This window comes from Dromiciops gliroides, chromosome 6, assembly GCF_019393635.1.
Source record: "Dromiciops gliroides isolate mDroGli1 chromosome 6, mDroGli1.pri, whole genome shotgun sequence".
In the NCBI taxonomy this organism is placed as follows: Eukaryota; Metazoa; Chordata; class Mammalia; order Microbiotheria; family Microbiotheriidae; genus Dromiciops; species Dromiciops gliroides.
This window is the reverse complement of record NC_057866.1, coordinates 155,629,326-155,650,437: the sequence shown is the minus strand read 5'-3', so window position 1 is coordinate 155,650,437 and position 21,112 is coordinate 155,629,326. Positions and strand designations below refer to the sequence as shown.

The following is a 21,112-nucleotide window of genomic DNA, read 5'->3' as shown; positions in this document are numbered from 1 at the left end:
ATATTTGGATTCTAGAGTCTGTCATATAGTAGTGTGTTCATGGTGAGTCATTTGATATCTGTGAGCCTCAATTTCCTCATGTTTAAAACTGAGTGGCAGAGTAGGATTGAGAACTGGCAAAGAGAAACATGGGGTTCAAATTCTACCTCTAACACCTACAAGCTATGTGACCCTGGGCAAATGATTTAACTTGTCAGTGACTCAGGACACTTTCTACCACTCTGAATTGCAAATCAGATGTGAAAAATGGAGTTTGGTAGGACCCCTTCTTTGCCTACTATTCCAAATAACTCATTCAATATTGTAATTAGTTGGTCTTTCAATGTTTGTTCACTTAGAAATTCATCTGGTCCTACTTCTTTTTACTTAGGAGATTTATTTAAGGCTTGTTCAATTTCTTTTTCTAAAATAGGTCTATTTAGATATTCTATTTCCTCTTCTGCTAATTGAGGCAGTTTATATTTTTGTAAATATTCTTTCATTTCACTTAAATTGTTAAATTTATTGAAATGTAATTGGGCAAAATGATTACTTATAATTGCTTTGATTTCATCTTCATTAGTGGTATATTCACTCTTTTAAAAATTTGTAATATTTGTGATTTGGTTTTCTTCTCTCTATTATCATATTAACCAATGGTTTATCTATTTTATTGGTTTTTTTCTTCTTAAAATCAATTCCTGGTTTATTTGTTAATTCAGTGGTTTTCTTACACTCAATTTTGTTAATTTTACCTTTATTATTTTAAAGAATAAAAGGTTAAGAATATCAAGGGAACTAATAAAAAATGTAGAGGAAGGAGATTTAGCAATATCAGATCTTAAACTATAATACAGTAATTTTCAAAATTATCTGCTAGTGGCTAAGAAATAGAAAAGTAGATCAGTGGAACAGAGTAGACATACAATTTACAGCAGCAAATGACTATAATATCCTTGTGTTTGACAAGTGTAAAGACTTAGCTTTGTGGAATAAGAATTCATTATTTGGTAAAAAATTGTTGGGAAAGCTGGAAAGCAATCTGGCAGAAATTGGGCATAGATCAATAGCTCAAACCATTTACCAGGATAAGGTCAAAATGGATATATGACCTATATATAAAGAGAGATAGTACAAGAAAATTTAAAGAACATGGAACATATTACCTATCAGACTCATGGATAGGTGAATAATTTATGAATAAACAAGAGACAGAGAACAGTGTGAGGTATAAAATGAATAATTTTGATTAATTTCATGTTTTGTGCAAATAAAACAAATGTAGCCAAGATCAGAAGGAAAGAAGAAAATTGAAAAAATGTAGTTTCTCAGATAAAAGTATCATATATAAAATATATAAATAACTTGGTTAAATCTATAAGAATACAAGTCATTCCCCAACTGATAAATGGTCAAAGGATATGAATAGGCAGTTTTTCCAATGAAGAAATAAAAATATTTTATAGTTATATAGAAATGCTCTAGATCATTATTGATTATAAAATAACCTTTAGATAATATTTTATACATAAAATGATTAAAGCAGAAAGAGACAAATGTTGGAGGGGATGTGGAAAAATTGGAACACCAATTCACTGTTGGTGGAACTGTGAATTGATCCAACCATTTTGGAGAGCAAACTGGAATTATGTTCAAAGTGTTATTAAAATGCCTATACCCTATGACCCAGCAAGACCACTACCAGGTCTTTTTCCAAAGATGATTAGGAAAAAAAGAAAAGAACCATTATGTTCTAAAATATTTATACTAGCTCTCTTTGTGGTGGCAAAGAAAAGAACTGGAAATTGTGGGGATACCCATAACTGAGTAATGGTTGAACGAGTATGTAATCATGATAGAATACTATTGTACTATAAGAAATGATGAGCTCTATGATCTTAGAAAAACATGGATAGACTTACATGAAATAATGGAAAGTGAAATTAACAGAACTAAATGAACATTGTATACAGTCACAGCAATATTTTTATAAGAACAACTTTAAGTGACTAAATCATTTTGACTATTATAAATACCCAAATTAACTACAAAGATCCTATGAAGGAAGCTACTGTTTGCACCCACATAATAGAAATATATAAAATATCTATAGAATATGCAGTCTCTCTCACACACACATATGTGTACATATATATATGTATTTAATAATATATATGTATGTATTTAATAATAGTCATCTCTAGGGCAAGGGCATGGGAAAGAAAAAGAAAAAAGAAAGGTCCATGATAACTTCACTATATACTTAAAAGAAATAGCAAGTTTTACATAATACTCTTAGAGTTTCACGTGCAATCATCTTTTTTCCTATTCTACTATGTTATGGAAATGCTTGGCACGTCTTTTAAAAAAAAAAAAAGATTTATTTTCATCTGACCTTATCAAATAAAACAAGCACTAATCTACCCCCCTTGAATTTGTAATGTTAGGAACCTATAAGCAACCTCCTGAATGAAGGCCTAAAATGTACCCCGCTTAAAAGTGCAACATGATTTGCTCCTTCTTCCTTCCACAAGCAACACAGTCACTGAGACAAGATACTTCATCATTCCCATGATAGTATACTAGAATTCTCAACCTTGGAATATCTAGCACCCATTACTATATAGCACACAGTATATAGAAGACAGCTACAGCTGCTGAATTAGGATATCATCAAGGCAAAGTGTGACCAGAAGATAAAATAGATGGGTCATATGGATAACAAGGGACATCAGATGCAATCAGCCCAATTACTGTTCTATGCATAGATCTCAACAAAATATTAAAATGCCTTGAGGAAGGGCATTGCTAGGTTGAGTAGATCATCCTCAGCTAAACTATGGAAGAACATGAACAAGAAAAGCACAACAGGAGTAAATGGGTTGAAAAATACAGGGATGGCAGATGTAACCATAATGAGGAAATCATGAGTCCATCAGTGTGTTCAAGTACCAAAAAAAAAAAACAAACCAGGAATTACACAGAGGGCCTCAGAACTTGTTTTCCCCCTCTATGAGCATTTAGTCAAAGGCATAAAATATATTAATTGAATAATATGATAGTGGAAAATGCTCCTGTTTATGAACTGATTTGTTTTATAAAACATTTTCTCCATAACCCCTTTGTGAAACGAAGGTGGTGTTTGGCCTTTTTTACACTTTTGAATTAAAGTTTTATCTTTTAATTGAGAGGAATCTATTTTCTTTCTTTCACACCCTCCACCCCATTGGAAAAGGAAAAGAAAAAACAAATTCCCTATAACAAACAGGCATAATCAAGGAAAACAAAATCTCATTGGCCATGTTTAAAAAAAACAAAACACATGATTCATTTTACATAGTGTTCCTTATTACTGGTTCTCTGAAAACATGGCTGGTCATTGCATTGATCATATTTCTTATCGCTTTCAAAGTTTTGTCTTTCCAATGCTGTTGTTATTATATGAATTGCTCTCCTGGTTCTGCTCATTTCATTCTTCATCAGTGTATAGAAATGTTCAAAACTGTTCATTTTTACAATGTTGTTATAGTAAAAATTGTTATTCTGCTTGTGTTTACTACATTGTTCATCACTTCATACAAATCTTCCCAGGGTTCTCTGAGCCATACCCTTCATCATTTCTTACAGCACAATAATATCACAATTTGTTCATCTATAATGTAACTTATGGTCATCCACTTAGTTTTCAGTTTGTCACAACAAAAAGAGGTGATAGCAATATTTTTGTACATATAGGATAGGGGGAAGGGGGGAGGGAAAGAAAGAGGAAAAGAGAGAAAGGAAGAGGGAAGGAAGAGAGAGTGGGAAAATAGGGACAAAGAGACAGATCATTTATTAACTTATTAAATGCTAATTGTGCGTCGAGTGGAATGGAGAACTAAAGAGAGTTACTTGATAGCAGCAAGCAGGAACAGCTGACAGCAAAGGGGAGAGATAGAAAAAACCATAAAGTAGACAAAAAGGATATTTTTTAAACCCAAGCATCCTTGAACCATTTAGTATAGGGGAAAACAGGCCCTAAAGCACATCAACCAGTACTCTGGGTGGTGACATGTCAATAAAAGGCTTCTTAATTATTGCATTTACTCTTTCTCAGAGGGCAAAGAGGATACATTATTTCTTAAAGAAGTTTAATTGATATAAATTGATCATCACAGTAAGGTTAACAAGTCAACTCAACAAGCATTTATTAGGTACCTACTATGTACTAAATACTGTGTTAAGCACTGGAGATACCTCCAAAAATGTAAAAACTCACAATCTGTGCTCTGAAGGAGCTCAGAGTGTAATGGGAAAGAAAACATGGGGGAAAACTATTTATGAACAAGATATAGACTGGATCAATTGGAAATAACCTTTGAGGGAAGGTAGTAGCATTAAGGACAATCAGGAAAGTCTTCTTAAACAGAGTGGAATTTTAGGTGGGACCTGAAGGAAGACAGGGAAGTCACAAAATGTTGAAAAGGAGGGAGGGAATGTCAGGCACAGAAGGATAGCCCTTTTCAATGTACAGGGTCAGGTGATGAAGTGGCTTCTGTAAGGAACAAAAAGGAGGCCAGTGTCACTGGATTGCAGAGTACACAGAGTGGTGTAAAGTGTCAAAGGACCAGAAAGGTAGCAAGTGGTTAGCTTTGGAAGGACTTTAAAAACCAAACAGAGGGTTTTATCTTTGAACCTGGAGGTATTAGGGAGTTGAGCAAATAGAGGGAGAACTGTGTTTTTAGGAAAATCAATTTGACAGGTGATTGGAAGATGGACTGACTGTTGTTGACAGTCAATTGCTTTGCCATTCAGAAAGATAAAGAAGACAAGGATGACCAATGAAGAATATAAACCTGAAGTCAAGAAGACTTCTTTTCCTGAGTTCAAATCTGGCATCAGACACTAAATAGCTCGGGCAAGTCACTTAATCTTATTTGCTTCAGTTTCCTCATCTGTAAAATGAGCTGGAGAAAGAAATGGAAACCACTCGAGTATCTTTGTCAAGAAAATTGCAAATGGGGTCACAAAGTCATAGACATGGCTGAAAAGAATCAAAAACAAGTTGCATACAATAATCTGGATGTGATCCTTTAAAAAGCCCACAATCAAAACATCATTTCCTAGGATTTGAAAATTATAGTTTTATAAATTATACTTTGTTTTAAAATGTGAAGATTAAGCAAAGTAGCAATATAAACAAAGATCAATGAGAAAATCGATATCTTGAAAGAAAAAATGCAGTATAATTTCTGGGTTGATATTTGGGAACAAAAAGGAATCTCTACTCTTCTTTATAAATCTACTGTAAAAGCAAACCACCTCAGCTCAACCTGCAATCAATAAAATTCAGTTAGGAAAATACACTCTTTAGTAATCTACCCAAATTGAGCAGATAAATGGGTTCATTAATTATAGCCAGTTAATGGGCTCCTCCAAATTACTTCTATCGATTTTAGTTAAATTGGGTCGAGTTAAGGAACTCAGATTGTTGTTTTTTAATACTTTTCTTTAATGCCATGGATTGGGGCCAGTTTTGGGATTTTTTTTAATGGATAGAAACCACAAACTTCTGCAGATAGAGTGTATAGCCATATTTCTTGTCACTAAGTGACCTGCTGGTAATAATTCCTTTACCTTGTTGCACCTAGTCAAGCATAAACGTCAGAAGGCTCCATCCTATGCTTATAATTCAAATGCCTGTTTTGCCTTCTTGAGGCTTACAAAGTCAGATCTTGGTTTGTGTTCATTTTCAAAGCATTGTGGCATTTGGGATTTCCTGACTTTATTACCATCAAACTCTGTTTCATAATTAAAAAAAACCATATCTACTTTATCCAAAGCATATATATTTATCTAAATTTTTTCTCATTTGTATCTTTAGTTAATAGGATTCCTTACAAAACTGCTTTACTGAACTCCCAAGGAATGGAGACTGATTCTACAGAATCATATCTTTGAATAATAAATTTGTTTGCCTTTTTCCCCATTATTTCTCTAAAGGACAAAGCCTTGAATGAAATTCATATCGTCTCCACTATTTAACACATCTCATGTACTCCCATTTAATTCAATGCAAACATCAGCTCTCATGCCTATATTGTTACATAAATTCAACCTTTGTGTTGCCAAAGTCTTGAGAAGCAAAATTGAGCCTGTTTATCCCTATATGGCCTCTAAATTCAAAGGGAATAATTGTTAAAGGTGAATGCTGTTCAAAATGGAATTGTAAAGAGAACTTGGTTGGATGCTATTCAGTGCTTTCTGATTCAACAATAGTATGTACAAGAGAGCTTGCTTTAATATGAGCTAATGCTCTCTTTCTTCTGGACTGGGTCTCACCCAGCCAACTTTTGCTTCCCATTATATAAGACAAGTGTGAAATTGGGGAAGTCACTTAGGGTCTCAGTTTCCTTATCTGTAAAATGCTGAGATTGAACCAGACAGTTATTGGAGTTCTCCCTAGTTCCTCTACCTTCTATGATCACCTGATCCTATGGGTCTATAAACATTTGTCTCTATAACAACAAAAAGGCAAGATGCCCATGCTTCTGGAGAAAGGAAAGGATGCTACAAATGAAATTCCATTACAATAAAGACTATAATGAGAGGATAGAAGTTCCTATATAATAATATTTATACACGGTGTATAACATTCATGTTACAATTATTATAATGTGTTACATGATAATTATACATAATATTTCTAATTCCAAATAGAAATTCCAAAAAAACCCAGCACTTTATTGAACTGATTCCAAGAAACTGTCTTCACATGTTAATCTTGCAGCTTTCCCAGTCCCTCTGCTTCAAGTGTCTTCCCTTCTAATGTAACCTTCCATGTAGCCTGTATGCATCTTGTATGTACCTATTTATGTATGCATTGTCTCTTCCTTTAGAATATAAGCCCCTTGAGGGCAGGATCTGTTGCTGTGTTGTTGATGATTATTGTTGTGTGTTTTGGGTTTTTTTGTTTTTTTAACGTTATGTCCCCAGCACTTTGCATAATGCCTGGGACATAGCATGTGTCATAATGCTTTTTGATTGGTTAACTAATCCTCATTGCATTTGTCTTGTCACTCTCCAGCTTATCACTGTTTTTCCTAAAACATGGTGCCAAGAACTAAATATAACACTTCAGATGTAGTCAGACCAGGGTAGAGCACAATGGCAAAAAGCCAACACAAATATTGATTTCCCTAACCTCTATCACCCTAACAGTCACACTCCTGGATAAGACAATCAAATTAGGTGATCACAAGGCCAGCAGGAAAAGGCTATGGGAAATGTCCTTAACCAACAATGGATTTATAGGTTGACTAGAAGCAAAACTTGATGATTTTCCAACTCCAATATTCTGGAATTCTAATGAACAAGTAACAACTTCCTTTTAAATCATCTTACCCCTTCCAACTGCTGACTTGTGAATCATTACCTTAATGAAAGTCTACCTAAATTCCTTAACGACCATATGATTTAATTCAAAAAAGGATCAAGGAACAAGGAGGAATGTGACTGATACTTCCTTCTTTCCCTTAATCAATTCAAGCATGGGTTTTAGCTTGCTAATTCACAACAAAAAGATAAGCCATTAGTTACTTTATTCTTAGGTTCCACAACTTGGCAATATAGCAAAGTTACATGACCACAAAACATTTGACTGCCTTATAGTTCAGGACAATAGGATTTCATTTATGGCATCTTTTCTTTGATTATCTCAAAGTTCATATCAATGAAGACACCAAGAAGTGACTGAATATGGAAGTCAACAGCACCATGGATTTGGAAGGGCTCTTAGAGAAAAGCCAGCCTAATCCAATACTGAATAAGACCACCTAACAATGATAACAGCAACAACAACAACATATCATATCCAACATGTAGTGATCTATTTGCTATTTGCTTGAAGACCTCCAGGGAGTGGTAACCCACTTCCTTCCCAGGCAACATAATCCATTTACACAGAGCTCTGATAGACAGTTTTTCCTAATCTTAAGTCATTTATTTCACTCTCCAACTTCTACCCACTGCTCCTGGTTGTGTTCTTGAGCGGGGGAGGGGGGGCTTCAAAGAAAAAGATCCTAATCCAATTTCCGACAGAGAGCCCTTTAAGGGCTTGAAGAAAGCTATTATCCCCTTCTACTTCAGCCTTCACTTCTCCAGGAAAACCATGAGTTCCTTCAAATAACCCTCCAGTAACAAGAATGCCAGGCCTTTTACCATATCAGATGCCATAATCTGGACACTGATGAGTCAGTCAATGTTCTTTCTAAAATGTGGTGCACAGAAGTGAGTAGAGTGCTCCAAGTGTTGTCAGTTCCAGCACAGCGTGCCCTGGATGCTATACCTCTCATATAAAGACTAAGACTGAATTCACTTTCTTGGCAGACAAATGTCTGTACATCAAAAACTGTATCTAGCTGCTGACTGGTAAAGGGGGTGATTAGGAAAGAGTCTAAAGAGTACACTCTAGGAAGTGAGGAAAATGCTAAGGGAGACATTTTTTCAATAATGTGTGGTTGCTCATCAAGAACTGGTCAGACATCTGCACCTTCAACTTCTAACAGATCTCATAAGTCCCCATTGTCTGTTCAAGTTTTCAAACCCTAGAGCAGGGCTTTTGTGTTTGTGTGTGTGTGTGTGTGTGTATAATAAATCCCTTTGGCCATTTGGTGAAGCATAAGGACTCTTTCTCAGACTAATGTCTTTAACTATATAAAATAAAATATATAGGATTTCCAAAAAAACCCAAACAGTTTGAAATACAGTAGCAAGATATTTTAAAAACATTTTAAAACAGCAGCAACAAAGGATTCCAGGTTATCTCCAATCCCAATGTAAGAACTATGCAGACAGTATTCTATTGGAAAGTATAGAATTGTTTCTGTGCCTCAAACCCAGTGTTCTTATGCCTCAGGAAAAAAAAGTAAAATTATTAACAAGATCCTAATTCTGCTTCCTCTCTGTCATGTGCTAACATTATACCATCAGACTTTATGCTTACCATGATTATTATTAGCCACATTTTTGTTGCATTGTATCAAAGACTTTTTAAAAAATCACTTACTCTACCCCCAATAGGCCGTCTGTATGCTCTTGTTGTTTTCCTTGGTGCCCGTGACATCACCAGCATGGTGCATGATGCTGCAATCTCATTCCATGGAGCCAAATGGCTGCATCAAGAATTGGATTCTATAGAATTTAAAAGGAAAAGAAGAAAATGAGTATGATTATAATTAAGTTTTGAATAGTTTTCTCTTCTTTAGAGTTCTGGTTCTCGAAGTACAGGCTCTTGTTACAAAAGAGAATTAAGAAAGGGATAAGATAGCATTGTCATGATTGAAATTAGCATAAACTAAGGCACAAAGTTCCAGGCATGTTTAATTTGGTAAGGCTAGCTTATCAATATAATGATTATCTTGAGTCCTCAGTCAACCAAGAGACCATGAGGTACAGCTTACTAGGCATGGGAAATACAAGAGAACAAGAACAGGAAAGCATTACAAATAGAAAACAATATGATTGGTTACAAATTCTGAAGGATCATAGATGATGGAAAACAATATGATTGGATGGAAGTCTGGAATGCATGACTAGCAATAACTCCTCCTACCCTCTTGTTGCTATGGAAAGCTTATTGGTGGTGTTCACCTGAATGGCTAGTTAGTGCCACAGCAATAACAGACTTCCTGGTGACCACCTGCATCTTGCAAGGCTTGTTAGTGAGATAACAGATCTCCTTCAATTGTATACAAGCATGCAAGTCTGTATAGAGTTAACATATTTCTTTGAGTCTATAGGATAACTGAATTTTTTTTTTAGAATTTTATTTTCCAAAATATATGTAAAAAAAATTTTGATATCAATTTTTAAAAAACTTTGTGTTCCAATTTCTCTTCCTCCTTCCCTTGCCACCCCCCACCTACAAGAACTCAAGCAATTCAAAATAAGTTATACATTAGTAGTCATGGAAAACATTCCCACATTAGCTAGGTTGTGAGAGAAAACAGTTAAAAAACAAAACTTCAGATTAAGGAATTGTCAAAGAAAATAAATTAAAAACAAAAATTGTATTTCCATCTGTTTTCAGATACCATCAGTTCTTTCTCTGTAGATAGGTTGTAATTCTCTTAAGTCCTTCAGGGTTATATTGGATCATTGCCTTGCTGAAAATAACTACATGCTTCCCAGCAGATCATCTTACACTATTGCTGTTATTTTGTATACAGTACATTTCACTCTGCTTCAGTTCATGTAGGTCTTTCCAGGTTTTTCAGATAGTATCCTGTTCATCATAACCTGTATATAGTACCTTAAACACCGACAAAGAATTTTCTTCATAATAGCCCAGCAAAGTAGGTACCCTATGTTTTATCATTATAATCAATCATCATAACTATTTCCCTCCATCCTATTCCTTTTCCATGATATTTACTCTATTTTCTACCTTCTTTTACCCTATTCCTCCTCAAAAATGTTTTAACTCTGACTGTCCCCTCCCCCACACTGCACTCCCTTTTTTCACCCTTCCTTCCTTATCCTCCTCCCCTCCTACTTTCCTGTATGGTTAAATAGATTACTCCTCCCAATTGGGTGTGAATGTTAATCCCTCCTTGATCCCACTCTGATGACATTAAGCTTTTTGAGCTAATTGCATTCTAAATTTTTCTTTTTCCCTCTCTCCTCAATCTTCTCTATGAAATCAAAGAATTCAATATGTCATACTTGTGCAATTATGCAGAACATCTTCACATTCCTTGGAAGTGTTTTGCTTTTTACTGCTCTCTTCCCCAATCTGCCCTTCCCTCCTTCTCCTCTTCTCTCCACCCCCCCCCTTATCTTCCTACCCTCCCACTCTCGCTCAGGGCAAAAATATATTACTATATCCACTTGACTATGTATGTTATTCCCACTTTGAGCCAATTCTGATTATGTTAAGGTTCACTCAATCCCCAATTCCTTACCCCTCCCTCTTCCCCTCCTCTCCATAAGATTTTTTCTTGTTTCCTTCATGAGAACTACCCTCTACCCATACCATCTCTCCCCTTCCCCCTCCCCCAGTATATTCCTCCTACCCCTCAACCCTATTTTATAGATGTCATCATGGGTTAGTTAGGTGGCACAGTGGACAAAGCACCAGCCCTGGACCCAGGAGGCTCCAAGTCCAAATCTGGCCCCAGACATAACACACCCCACATTGTTTGCCCCACAAAGAACAAAACATAAATGCTTTACAGATATCATCCCTTCATATTCAGTTCAGACCCCTGTCTTCTGTGAATTCCTTACTGAGAAAGTTTTTGTGAGTTTGAAGTATTATCTTCCCATGTAGGAATGTAAACTGTTTGATCTTTCAGTATCCCTCATGAAATCTTTTTCCTGTTTACCTTTTTATGCTTCTCCAGGGTCTTATATTTGAAAGTCAAATGTTCTATTTAGTTCAGGTCTTTTCATCACAAATGCCTAAAAGTCCTCTTTTTCATTGAAGTCCCATTTTTTCCTCTGAAAGATTATACTTAGTTTTGCTGGGTACATGATTCTTGGCTGTAGTCCCACCTCCTTTGCCCTCTGGAATATCATATTCCAATGCCCTCTGGTCCTTTAATGTAGATGCTGATAGATCTTGTTTTATCCTTATTGGAACTCCATGGTATTTGAATTCCTTTTTTCTAGCTGCTTGCAATATTTTCTCCTTGAACTGAGAGCTCTGGAATTTGGCTATAATATTCCTGGAAGTTTTCCTTTTGGGATCTCTTTCAGGAGGTGATTGGTAGATTCTTTCAAATTCTATTTTGCCTTCTGCTTCTAGAATATCAGGGCAATTTCCCCTGACAATCTCTTGGAAGATGCTGTCTAAGCTCTTATTCTTGTCATGGTTTTCAGGTAGTCCAATGATTTTCAAATTATCTCTCCTGGATCTATTTTCCAGGTCAGTTGTTTTTCCAAGGAGATGTTTCATATTGCCCTCTGTTCTTTATTCATTTGGATTTGCTTTACTGTGTCTTGATTTCTCAAAAAGTCACTAGCTAATTATAATTCGTTCAATCCTAGTTCTTAGGCAATGATTTTCATCAGACACCTTTTTTATCTCCTCTTCCATTTGGCTTTTCAAGCTGTTGACTTTTTTCTCATAGCTCTCCTGCATTGCTCTCATTTCTCTTTCCATTCTTTCCTCCTCTTCTCTAAATCTGCCTTCTATCTCTCCTACTTTCTCTTCAAAGTCCCTTTTGAGTGCTTCCATGGCCTGAGGCCAATTCATATTTTTCTTGGAAGCTTTGGATGTAGGGACCCTAAGGTGGTTATCCTCTTCTGAGGGTGCACTTCAATCTTCCTTGTCACTAAAGAAACTTTCTATTGTCCTCAACTTTCTTTGCTTGCTCATCTTGCAGTTTTTTATTTGACTTTTAGCTCCTTCTTACGGTGGGGCCCTACTTGCAAGCTACACTGTGTCAAGCTTTAGAGGGTCCCAGCTGTTTTGGTTTGAGGGAGGGCAGGTTTTTCTCTCACCTGGCCTGTTCTCTGGTATGAAGGTAATCTCAAGCCAACTTGCTAGTTAACCAGCCAGGAGAGTGCTGTAGTGGTTTTTAGCTTGGACAAGCCTGCACCCTTTTCCTACCTGGGCCTTCTGCCACTCAAGATTTCTTCCTGGTTCTGTGCTGGGGTGGAATATCTGAACTCCTCCTCAGGTCCCTCAGACACCCCTATGTTTTCCACCCCCTGGCCAGCCATTCAGCTCTCTCACCTGACAGTAAGCTTAGTTCCAGAAGACTCTGGTGCTACAGCTGATTCAGAGGCTGGGGGTAAATTCCCCTTGTGCAGTGTGTTTGGGGTCTGTGTTGGCATGATCTAGGGTTGGATTCTGCTTGTAGCCCAGTATGACTCCCTTTAATCTGGAAAATAATCTCAGTGTCTTTTTGTAGGTTTTGTTGCTCCAGGGCTTGTTTTATTGCTGCTTGGGGTTAATTGTGTCAGGAGCTCAGTGTGTTTAATGTCTTTTCTCTGCCATTTGGCTCCACCTCCAGAATAACTGAATTTTAAACTAACACAGAAAGGGAAAACCGAACTTCTGGACTTATGAACTTCTGAACTTAACTCAGAGGGGGTAAAAATACCAAACAAGGGTGAGACATTTATGGAATAGAATCAATAACAGAATGGAATCATATAGAAAATAAAAGATCAATATTTGTTTTTCTCAGCAGACACAACCTCCAGGGAGAATATTTTCTCTTACATTCATCTAATCAGTTCCTGAGAATCAATCAATATATGTTTATTTAGGAACTACTATATGCCAGGCAATGTAGGAATTTTCCAAAATAGAGTTCATTTTTATAGCAAGCATATGTATCAGATTTTGGAGGAGACAGCCTCAAATCTCTCTAGTAGATTGTAAATTCCTTGAGGGTATAAATTATATATTTCTATCTTCCCAATATCTAGAACATTTCAATGTCTGTAAAAGGCACTTAAATTAAATTTGATAATCAACCAATCAACAAACACTTATTAATCATCAACTATGGGCCCAACAGTTCTGGGTACTGGGAATGAAAAAGACAAAAACTGGTATGTTTCTACCATCAAGAAATTTATATTCTATTGAGGAAGTCACAAATTTTATAAAGTTCATACAAAATATATAAACAGTATACACAAATAAATTTCCATGTGGGAAGAAGGGGCACTAGGAAGGGTCCTAAAAACCCTCACATAACAGAAAGCACTCAAGTTGAGCTTTGAAGGAAGCTGGAAGTTTGGAGTAAAAGCCAATAATAATAGATAGCAACTATATAGCACTTTAAGGTTTGCAAAATGATTTAGATGTGTTACATCTGATAGACAATAATCCTGGGAAGTAGTCATCCCAATTTTACAGATGAGGAAACTGTAGCACAGAGAAGTGAAATGACGTGCCCAGGCTCACAAAGCTAGCCAATGTTAAGGCAGGATTTGAACTCAATTCTTCCTCTTTCAAAGAGCTATACTCTATACCACTATGCCAACTGGCTGTCCCTAAAAACATAGGGTAAAAAATAACCCAAAACAAAAAACCAACAACAACAACAAAAATAGATAAAAAGCCTTCCAAGCATGAAGACTTCTTGTGAAAAGTCACTGAGACAGGAGATGGAGTGTTGTATATACAGAAAGAGACCATTGTATAATAAACCTGGAAAGGAATACTAGAGCCAGACTACAAAAGGTTTTAAATGCTATACAGAGAAGTTTGTACTGAATCTTTGAGATAAAAGACCACCACAGGAGATTTGTGAGCCAGGGAGTAAAATGATAAGAAATATGCTTTAGGAAGATCACTTCTTTTAGGAAACATTTTTATTTATCCTTGTGGGTTCCAATTTTTATCCCTCTTTCCCTCTCTCCCCTACCCCTCCCTGATTGGCAGTCCAATATGGGTTATACATGAATCATTATGTAAAACATTACCATATTTGTCATTTTGTACAAGAAAACTTGATTAAAAGGAAAAATGAAAGAAAGTGAAAAATAGTATGCTTCAATCTATTCTATTAGTATCATTTCTTTCTTTGGAAGTGGATAGTATGTTTCCTCAATAGTCCTTTGTGATTGTCTTCGATGATTGTATAGTTGAGAATAGTCTCAAGTCATTCACAGTTCTTCTTCAAACAATTTGGCTGTCTCTGTGTACAATGTTCTCTTGGTTCTGTTCACCATTTAATACATATCTTTCCAGGCCTTTCTGAAGTCATCCTTCTTGTTATTTCTTATAGCACAATAATATCCCATTACCATCATATACCACAGTTTATTTAGCCAATCCTTTGACATCTGTCAAAGTGAGTACAATAGTATGGGGAGAAATGATAAGGGCCTCAACCTCCATAATGACCTATAAAGAGAGAAAAGAGTAGAATGCCAAGTGGCAATTGAGGTAGATCCAAGAAACTTTGACAATTGACTATCCAAAATAAGAGAGAGTGAAAAGTTGAGAATGACTATGAAATTACAACCTGCACAACCAAAAAGACAGGTAGTGGGTACCCTTTCCAGAATTACAGAAATTGTTAAAAGGGGTGGTTTGAGAAGAAATAGAATGAGTTAACATTAAGTTTAGGATGTCTACAGGACATCCAATAAGAAATGGTCAATAGGTTGTTGATGATGTAGTATTAGAGTTCAGATAAAAGACATGGGCTAGATATGTAGCTCTGGAAGTCATTTGCATAGAGATGATACTGAACTCCAAGAGCTTTAATAATTATTTATTACCTGAGGTTCACTGTTATCACATTTTGTACTCACATAACATGTTTCACTTCAAAGGCTATAGTTTTTTAGAGACTGAAAAATAACATCAATTATAGAATGTACTCAAGTTTTAGATAAACCGCATTAAATTTTAAAAGTTAAGGCAGTCAATATTTTGATCAATGTGCTAACTTATTCATTGCTTTGTTTAAAATAATGAATACACAATATTAAATTGTGTTTTTCTCTAGAAGAGCTAATAGGCTCATAGATTAAGAGATGGAAGGAACCTTAACAGTTCTTCTACTCCAACCAGCTCATTTTACACACAATGAAAGTGATCAATACAGAATGATTCAACAAACTAAATTCAACAAACGTTTAAGTGCCTACCATGTATTTAGGGCAGCTAGATGGCACACTGGATAGAACACTGTCTTTCTCTGGAGTCAGGGGGACCTAAGTTCAAATCCAGGCTTCAGACACTTACTAGCTGTGTGAGCCCTGGCAAGTCATTTATTCCAGCTTCCCTCAATTTCCTTATATGTAAAATGAGCTGTAGAAGGAAATAACAAACCACTCCAGTATCTTTGCCGGGAAAACCCCAAATGGGGTCATGGAGAGTTAGACACAACTACCACCACCACCAAGTGCAAATTTTCCTGAAGATACAAAGAAAAAATGAAATAGATCCTACCTTCAAAAGGCTAACATTCTACTGGGGAGGATACAGCATGTATACAGATATATATAAATCCAATAAATGAAAACTAATGTTGGTGTGAAGGCCAAGACAAGTAATAGAGTAGTCTGGATAGTTCTTAGAGAGTTGGTGGCATTTATTCCCTTCCAGAGAAGTAAAACCTACCATTTCTTTCTTTTTTAAAATCATAAAAGTATTTTATTGGTTTTCAGTTACATATAGAGATAGTTTTCAACATTTGTTTTTATAAGATTTCTAGTTTCAAAATTTTCTCCCCCCCTCCTTTTGCTTCTCCCTCCTGAAGAGAGCAAACAATCTAACATAGCCTACATATGTAAAATCACATTAAATATATTTCTGCATTAGTCATGTTGTGAAAGAAGAATCAGAACAAAAAGGAAAAATGTCAAAAAAAGAAAAACAAAACAAAAGTAGAAACAGTATGGTTCAATCTGTATTCAGATGCCACAGTTCTTTTTTCTGGATATGGAGAACATTTTCCATCATGAGTCCTTTGGAATTATCTTGGATCATTGTATAGCTGAGAAAAGCTAAGTCTATCACAGTTGATCATCATACAATGCTGTTGATACTGTATACAATGTTTTCCTGGTTGTTCTCACTTCGCTCATCATCAGTTCATGTAACTCTTTCCAGGTTTTTCTGAAATCTGCCTGCTTATTGTTTCTTACAACACAATAATATTCCATTACATTAATATACCACAACTTGTTTAGCCATTCCCCAATTGATGGACATCCCCTCAATTTCCAAATCTTTGCCACCACAAAAAGAGCAGCTATAAATAATTTTGTACATGTGGGTCATTTTCCCTTTTGTATGATCTTTTTGGGGAAAAGACCTAATAGTGGTATTGCTGGGTCAAAGTGTATGCACAGTTTTATAGCCCTTTGGGCATAGTTCCAAATTTTTCTCCAGAATGTAAAACCTACCATTTCTTGATTGTAAATTCTCTGTTAGAAAAGAAAAAGTTCTATCTAATTAAAAGGGGAGATGAAGGACTTTCACTAAGGAAGAGAAGAATCCTGGATTCACTAAGTGACAGAATCTATAAATCTTGGTAAAGAGCTCTGATGACACACCATAGAAGTGGAATATTAGACCTTTTCCATTTTTCTGGCTGAACTTTGCCCCTTTTTAGGCAGACTACTATGACTCTCTGCTCCCAGGGGCTTACCATATGGGAGCCAGACCAACTTTATCCCTAATGCAGCTCAGAACTTCCAAGCTCAAGTGATACACCAACCTCAGTCTCTCTAGTGGTAAGGATTACAGGAGTTCAGAGTAGGATGAGAACAATTTCTTTCATGACCATGGGCAGCTAAAGCAGGTACTACAGAACACGGAGCTTGGTCAGATAAAGAAGAAAACAAAGATACCCAAGTCATCCACCACATCCTGGGCCATCACCAGTCATCTTGAGTTGTGATGACTCTGGAAGAGAGAATGAGGCTGAAAATTTTGGGCAACTCTGCCTCACTTAAACCCAATTCATGTTCGAGTCAAGACATTACCGCGTCATGTCATTTGTCCTCTTCAAAATGAAGGACAAACAACAACAACCATGCCTAGTCCATGCATATTAAATTTAGGGAAAGATACACCCTAGGTGACTTGACAATGTTTTCCAGTGGAATTCCTGTAGGTTTGGGGGAGATGATAGTTATAGGAGAGATGAGATGTGAAAAGAGGAAAGGGGGAGAGAATGAAGACAGGGAGAAGGAGAGGAGGACAGGGAGAGAGAAAGGAAGGGATGGGGAGAGAACTGCTATCTAGTTCCTATTACTCCATCTTATACAAATCTGAATCAGATCTGTATTTGCTTCTGGTTCTCCCCTTTCAGTTCTATTGCTATTAAATGCCAAATTAATAACCAGTTACTGAGAGTAATTTTTTTAAAAAGCCAAATTGTACAGTGGTAGACATTGTATTTCAAAGAAAAACCATTGGGTTCAAGGTCTGATTCTTCAACTGACTTGCTGTGCAACCTTGGACAACTCATTTTATCTGGGTCTCAGTTTCCCTTTTATAAAAAAAAATAACTTCTATTTCTCTCACAGGATTTCTGTGAGGATCCAATAACATCATACTTGTGAAAGCACTATAGGGATTTGAGATAGTATGATTGCCATTGATGGAACTCCAAGGGGGGAAAATTGATTTTTATATAACTCTTTTTTTGGTGGGGAAATGAGGGATGAGGGTTAAGTGACTTGCCCAGGGTCACAGCTAGTAAATGTTAAGTGTCTGAGGCTGGATTTGAACTCAGCTCCTCCTGAAACCAGGGCTAGTGCTTTACCCAGTGTGCCACCTAGCTGCCCTGATTTTAGATATCTCTTGTAAAGCTTCATATTGGAAGAGCAGATAAAAGATGAAAAACAAACACCTGTCATATTCATTAACTGAGATTAGATGGAATCAAATATTCAGAACTACAGACATATGTTGCCTTTCACCTTCATCTATTCCAGCCTCCTAAGCAAAGCAACAATCATCTACGTTTTAATTTAGTTATATTAAGCAAAGAATACTTATTTTCAATCAGAAGGCCTGAGTTCAGATTCTGATCTTCCAACTACCACATGTGAGACCATGGGCCAGTCATTTAGCTTTTGGGGGGTATCATTCTCGTCAGCAGTAAAATGAAGAGGTTATATTACATGGCCTTAAAGTCTCTCCCAACTCTAAATCTATGATACTAAAATGAACCTCTGCTCAACATGTCCAGTGACAAGAAAGTCCACTAACACAAAGTAGCCCATTGCCATTTTAGAGATTTGCAATTTCTAGCTCTAATAGCTAGAAAATTCTTCCTTCCAATGTGCTGAGATGTGCTCAATTATTTCTTCCCATTGGTGCTAGTTCTTCCCTCTGGAACAACCATTCCAAGCAGAAGGATTGATCTGGACAAAGCAACCAAAGAGGAAACATACAGGATGTTGATTGCAGAAGGTTCAGTCACTGAGAGAAGCTGAGAGAAGGCAAAGAGGAACAATGATAGATCACTGTAACTTACAAAGGAGCTGTAATATTTCCTCACTATCATGGAAAGCAAGTATTGAAAACCAAGATGAGGAGCAGCTAGGTGGTACACTGGCCCTGAATTCAGGAGGACCTGGGTTCAAATCCAGCCTCAGACACTTGACACTAGCTGTGTGACCCTGGGCAAGTCACTTAACCATCATTTCCCCAGAAAAGAAAGAAAGAAAGAAAGAAAGAAAGAAAGAAAGAAAGAAAGAAAGAAAGAAAGAAAGAAAGAAAGAAAGAAAGAAAGAAAGAAAGAAAGAAAGAAAGAAAGAAAGAGAGAGAGGGAGGGAGGGAGGGAGGGAGGGAGGGAGGGAGGGAGGGAGGGAGGGAGGGAGGGAGGGAGGGAGGGAGGAAGGAAGGAAGGAAGGAAGGAAGGAAGGAAGGAAGGAAGGAAGGAAGGAAGGAAGGAAGGAAGGAAGGAAGGAAGGAAGGAAGGAAGGAAGGAAGGAAGCCAGCTAAGACGGCAGTAGAAAACAGAGGATCTTGAATCCAGGCTAAGAAGTTCTGATATAATTCAGTAGCACCTGGTCATCAGCCAAGGCTTTTGGGTCAGGGAGTGACCTTATCAGAGTTATATCTTAACATAGGCAGATTAATCTGACAAAAGAGTCTATTGCCTGCTTTCTAGATCTCCTGGCAATCTTTAATAAAAAAAAAAAACATTGAGAAGAACAGGATCAAGGACACAATCCTGTAATATACAGCTGGAAAATTCTTTCCTGGTGGAACCCACCCATTAACCAATACACTTTGGGAACAGTTACTGCACAAGCTATGAATTCACCTATCACTTCAATCCTCCTTTTCCAACTTCTGAATGTTATTAGTAACATTATCAAAATTCAAACATGGGGGAAAAAAAGGTTAGTTCAGTGTGAATTAATCTTAATAATTATTAACACTATTCTCTTCCCTAAGTACTCATAATCCATCTATTTAATATGTTCTTAATAATTTACTAAAATGTAAAGATCACCAGGGCAACTAGGAGGTACAATGAATTGAATGCCAGACCTGGAGTCCAAAAGACTCATCTTCCTGAGTCCAAATCTGGCCTCACACACTAGCAGGGTGACCTTGGGCAAGTCACTTAACCTTGTTTGCCTTAGTTTCCTCATCTATAAAATGCACTAGATAAGGAAATGGCAAACTATGTCAATATCTTTTCCATGAAAAGACCAAATGGGGCGAGGACAAAAGGGATCCCAAACAATCAGACATGACCAAAACAATGAAAAAAGAGCATCTATTTATGGTCTCCAGAACCTAATTGTTCTCTCTCTTATAAAAGTTGGTGAACTCTGGACCATCTTCTGGCACTTCTGTTCTTTAAAATTTCTCAGATTACCAATAGAGGTCTTGAGATCACCCCCCTCCTCAGGTTCTTTCTAGACCCTGGAATATAATAATTCATTTTGGACTAAAGATCTCATCTCTCAAGCAGTTAGAAACTCTCAAAGTAGCATGTGATCACTCTAGTCTACCCTTTCCAGTTTTGAGGTAATTTCTGGACCACAAATCAAAATCTAAGAATAATGAGCTCTTGGCCAGAAATGGAGTGCACCTAAAAAGAATATTTTCTAAGAGCCTGAGAAATCTAATGAAAATGCTTTAAACTTAAAAGAGAAGGGGGAATAGCTAGTTGGCACAGTTGATAAAGAGCCTGGATTCAGCAGGACTTGCGTTTAAATCCAGCTTCAGACACTTGACACTTCCAAGCTGTGTAACTCTAGGCAAGTCACTTAACCCTCATTGCCCTGCCAAAAAAGAGAGAGAGAGAGAGAGAGAGAGAGAGAGAGAGAGAGAGAGAGAGAGAGAGAGTGAAAGGGGAGGAGAAAACTGACCCTCTAATTCATTATCTGGGCTTATTCTTCTATCCCTATATCCATCTAACTGGAGAACAGAGAGTAACAATAACAACACAGGAAAAAACAAACAAGCATCAAGGACATCCTCAAACTGATAAGAAACAAAACCCAAGAAAGGAGAAGACAATAAAGTCCCTGGTCTCAAATGCACAAATTCTAAGTAATATGTAAGAGAGAACTATAGTTTTGGCTTGAAGGAGGGCTATTACTAAAAGACTACAAAGACCACAAGAACAGAGCTAAATTTAAGTACAGATTGACATCTATTTCCGTATATTTTGGCCAGCACCAACTTGCCTGTCAC

General features: G+C 36.7%; 1 protein-coding gene across 2 annotated transcripts in view; it reads right to left on the bottom strand.

The window, feature by feature from the left end:
- IL15 (interleukin 15) overlaps positions 1-21,112 on the bottom strand; it is a 152,682-nt gene that overhangs the window by 61,579 nt on the left and 69,991 nt on the right. For both annotated transcript variants that reach the window (XM_043969776.1, XM_043969777.1), the window contains exon 2: positions 9,026-9,150. In XM_043969776.1, the coding sequence (XP_043825711.1) occupies positions 9,026-9,091 (66 nt within the window). In that variant the 5' untranslated portion in view covers positions 9,092-9,150. The remainder of the gene's footprint in view (positions 1-9,025; positions 9,151-21,112) is intronic.